The sequence below is a fragment of the Pteropus vampyrus genome, unplaced genomic scaffold, assembly GCF_000151845.1.
Source record: "Pteropus vampyrus isolate Shadow unplaced genomic scaffold, Pvam_2.0 Scaffold135, whole genome shotgun sequence".
NCBI lineage: Eukaryota > Metazoa > Chordata > Mammalia > Chiroptera > Pteropodidae > Pteropus > Pteropus vampyrus.
In genome coordinates, this window is record NW_011888916.1 from 3,489,733 (window position 1) to 3,494,234 (window position 4,502).

The 4,502-nt window shown below is 52.1% G+C and overlaps 1 protein-coding gene across 1 annotated transcript in view; it reads right to left on the reverse strand.

The window, feature by feature from the left end:
• The window catches only part of LOC111744432 (metalloprotease TIKI2-like), a 9,523-nt gene extending 7,352 nt beyond the window's left edge, over window positions 1–2,171 (reverse strand). Inside the window, exon 1 of the mRNA XM_023535000.1 lies at window positions 1,882–2,171. Within this exon, the coding sequence (XP_023390768.1) occupies window positions 1,882–2,171 (290 nt within the window). The remainder of the gene's footprint in view (window positions 1–1,881) is intronic.
• Between the last annotated feature and the right edge of the window lie 2,331 nt (window positions 2,172–4,502).

The following is a 4,502-nucleotide window of genomic DNA, read 5'->3' on the forward strand; positions in this document are numbered from 1 at the left end:
TAGTCTGCCTGTTGGTGGAAACTTCCTTCGCCAACCCAACCAGAGGGGAGTTATCCAACCACAATTTACCTGTTGGGACCAAGAAGGGCTCCTTCTTGCCAAAGAAAAGCTGTTTTCTTCTCCTGAAACCAGGCTCTGTGTTTCAGAGCTATGTGTTGCAAAAAGGAAACTGCTTTGGAGTCATTTACCCAAATTTACCTTTCAGACCATGCTTAGGGGCTGGGGGTCTGTAGTTGGAGCTGACAGCCCAGACTCCTGTCACCCTGTGGGCTGGACCCACCACTGGCCAGTTCTCTTGGCAGTCAGGTGGGTTGATGAGGGCCCTGAGCAACCCTTCTGATCAGAGCAGTTCATGGGCTGCCAGCCCTTCCCGGGCAGCCTGTAGGCGCTCCCCAGGGCTGAAGGAAGCGGCTCAGTAACTCTATGCCCTAACTCCAGGTTTGAAGGGGGCGGCCCATGCTGGGCACAGGAGCCAAATGTGTCGCAGCCAATACGGCTGCAGCAGTGCCTCCACCTGGGGCAGGTTGGGCTGGCACGGGCTCTACAGAAGTACATTTATCAGGAACCCAAGTCAGGTGCTATGAGCCAACACAGCCAAAGGAGCAATAGACTCAACTCTTACTTCCTGGAAGTCTTTTTAAGATGATGCACATCCCGCACTTTAAGAGAGTGGAATGGACTACGCCAACTTTTTGTCGATGACGCAGAGACCTAGCTATAGGAGGATCATGCAGTGACAAGCACAGGAAGCAGCCCCTGATTCCTGCGTGACCCTGGACAAAACCCCTTGCCCCAGGCCTTGGTTCAACATCTGTAAATGCAGAGTTGGGCCTGTGTTTCCCAAAGCTGCTCAGAAGACTCTCCAGCATACATGTAACATGTGGCTCCCCAGGCCCCACCACAGATCTTGTGAATTGACACCGGCAGGGGCCTGGGAATTTATTTAACAAGTGCCCAAGGCGATTCTTTCTGGGGATGCTGAGGAAATCCTAGATGATCATCTTTAGGGTCCAGATGGAGACCTCGAGTCTCCAAGGATCCACTGCTGAGTGTGATGTCCAGGGCTGGGCTCCCGCAGTAGGTAGGACTCTGCCTTACACTGATGTTCACTCTCTGGGACATCCTAGGTGCTTTGGTGATGCCGTTCACCAAATACGGAGATTCTTGCTAACAAGCGCAATCTAGAGAAAACGCTTTGTACTAAGACTGCAGGCAGAGACTGGCAGATGGCATTCAAGTTACAGTACGGGCTTTGGAGGGGTGATGCAGGGTGGTGGGAGGGGCACACAAACGGAGGTACCAGTACAGTGGGATGATTTCTGTACCTGCCCGTTTTCAACAAGGTATATCATAAATTCCCGTCCCCCACTGAGACCGAGCCCACAGCATTAGGGTATCGGGCATCACCTGCCATCTCTCTCTTGAATAGCGGGATCCCCTTTGCAGCCTTCCTGCCAGGGTGTTGGCCACTCAGACCTTCCAGGCACAAGGAGCTCACAGCCTTCTGATATAGCCAGCCTGGTCCATTTTCTCCTGTTCTTACCTTCTGGCTCATGGGACAAATGAAGCTTGCTTTGCATACCAGGTGCATCCCAGGAAACTAAGGGCAAAGCAGACTTCTGTCCTCTGCATCTGAAGGAAGCTCCTATCTCCTCACCTTTAAAATGGAGAAGACCGTACCTACTCTCATTTGGAGCATAAAGAAGAAGAGTCAGGTGCTCTATAAACCCTAAAAGATGAACAGGAAGATCCTCTGAATGGGAACAAGCCAGGCCTGAGGTTTCTGCTGGGGCACCATCTGCCACACTCACACTTCCTCCTGAGGGAGGCTGCCTGGAAATGATGCCCAGCTCCCAGCAGACCTGCCCTTCAGCAGCTCACCTGTCCTCGATGCGGACCCAGAGGTCGTTGAACTGCCGTGGCCGCTGGTGTTTGTTCTGCCTCTTGTGCCACTTCTTCTGCCGCCCAAACTCCTCCAGCTGGCTGAGGCTGTCAGGGAGCAGGAGGTGTGGGGACAAAGCTGGGTCCTCCTCTTCCGGTGGGGCAGTGGGGGTCACCGAGGGTGCTGCGGGGATGGCCGCAGCCACTGGGGCTGGGCTCGCTGAAGTCCCCTCGGGTGGGGGCGCAGGGCTCCGTGAGGCAAGGCTGGAGAGGGAAATAGCACATGACATGTTGGAGGGCATCATACACATGTGACAGGAGATGCAATTCAGTGGGAAAGTTGTCATGGCCGAAGATGCTAGGGTGTCCCTGTTGGGCCTGGAGAGAATGACCCAGGAAAACCGTTGTCTAGCGTGGACAGAGGAAGATTTGACTCGTTCTTTCATTTATTGATTCAATAAATATTGAGCATCTATCTTGTACCAGACACTTTTCTAGGAATGGGGCAAAAGCAGTGACCAGAACAAAGTCCCCTTGCTCTTAGAGCTCACATTCTGAAGCGGAAGATGGAGAGTAAGATATAACAGGATGTCTGAAGGTGATGACTACTGGGGAGACAAATAAAGCAGAGACAGGAGAGAGAGGGAGTGGGGGTGGGGTGCTGGGCAGGGAAGGCGGTCTGGTCACTGCCAGGTGACATTTGAGCCCAGACTAGTAAGAAGTAAGAAAGTGAGCCATGGGTAGGCCTTTAGTTGTGGTTCTCATTCATTTAATAAGCTCTGGCTGAGGGAATTTGGGTGAGTTATCTAACTTTGCTATGCCTCAGTCTCCTGCTCCGTAAAATGGGGACCTCATAGGGGCATCACGAAGGTTATATAGGTTAACAGAGGAGAAGCACTTAGAACAGTGCTTGGCAAATAGCAAGCAGCTGAAACATTTTAGTAATTAATATTATTGATGAATAGCATTAAATATTAACATTGTTGCTTGTGTCATTCGTACAACCGTCTATTCATGCCTTCAACACATATTTACTGAGCACCTTTTCAGGGAGGCAGGACAGCACCAAGCAGATAAGAGCTTGAGCTAGAGGCAGACATGGGTATATATCCTGGTTCTGTAACTTACAGGCTATGTGACAAAGGACAGTGGTGAAATCGTCTCAAGCAGCAGATAGCTGTAAAATAGGACTAGAAATGGTAATTACTTCATAGGGTTGTCATGAGGTTAGATGAGATGCCTGGCACATAACAAGCCTCTCTGTAACACAGGCCAACAAGCAAATGGACCTGGCTGTAGCGGGTGCTCAAGCATCTATCAGGTGTGTGTGTGGGTGTGGAATTTACATTCTATACAGAGGTGTACACAGACATCCCTTAGCTTGGAAACATCCTCTGCTCCTTTCTCTTTTATTCTCTCCTCTCTGTGGCCCAAATAGAACTCCTTTTGGGGCCATCCGTCCCTGGCAGAAGGGTGGCCATGATGTCAGGAACTGCGAAGGTAAAGCAGCACCCGAGGAAGCAAGCAGCCTGTCCCTTCACTCCACTCCACTCCTTCATGCATGATGGGCGAGGGGCTTGTCTCTCCTTGAAGGAGAGACGGCCATCAGCTCAGCCTGTCTGCTCCCAGCCCCCATGGCAACCCCAGATTCCCAGGGTCCAGGAGATGTCGCAGCTGCTGGGGAGATAATTCAAAACAGGCAGACAAAAAGATGGATCCAGGAAGCACCTGTGGCCGATGATGACTTTTATTGTTGGGGCTTCCTCGGCATCCCCGCTCCTTCACCCAGCCGCAGGATTTCAGCCTGTACTCGGAGACTCAGGCTGAGAGCCGTGGGAGCAGGGCCTGGAGGGGAGAAGTGGGGGGACCCTCCTCCAAAGCCTGGGCTCTAGATGAATAGGAGCCGAGGCGGCCTCTTTGGCCTGCCTCCCCCACCCCCCGCCCCTGCCCTGGACAGACTCAATGAGCTTCAAGGTGAAGGTCCTTCGGGGCTGTGAAGAGGAGCTTGAGGGATGCCTTGTCCCCAAGGCTACCTTACCTTGTGTCCCTTAACCCTCAAACCCATGCCTGTCCAGGTCCAGTACAGTCTGACTTATCCTGCGCTCAAAGGTTCAGAAAGAGCAGTATTGTCCAGTTGGCTCAGAGATGAAAAAGTGGAGGAGACCAGTGTCAGGGAGTTACAAGTTCCTCTGGCAGTGCCATGGAGACGGAGGGAACAATGACTCGGAGCGAGGAGACCAGAGGCTCCATGCCCTGGGTGACCCAGGCCTCATCTCTGCAGAGTGAAGAGCAAGCCTCGGCCATTTCTGAGCAGTCCCACCCAGAGGGGATACGGGGAGTGGTTAGAAGCTAGACTGCCATTTACGTGAGCTGTGTGTCCTTCTGCAAGTGACTTCACCTCTCTGGGCTTCAGGTGCCTCAATTTTTAATGAGGGTACTCATAGCTCCTACCTCACAGGGTTATCATGAAGATTCATGAGTTAAAAGCACTTAGAGATGGGTACACAGTGAGCAGTCAACATGTATAAGCTGTGATTATTCAAGCTTCTTTTGGACTCTGGGTCTTAAAACTTCAGGGACAGGGTCCCAAGAGATCACACTGTGGTCACCATTGTGGGCTG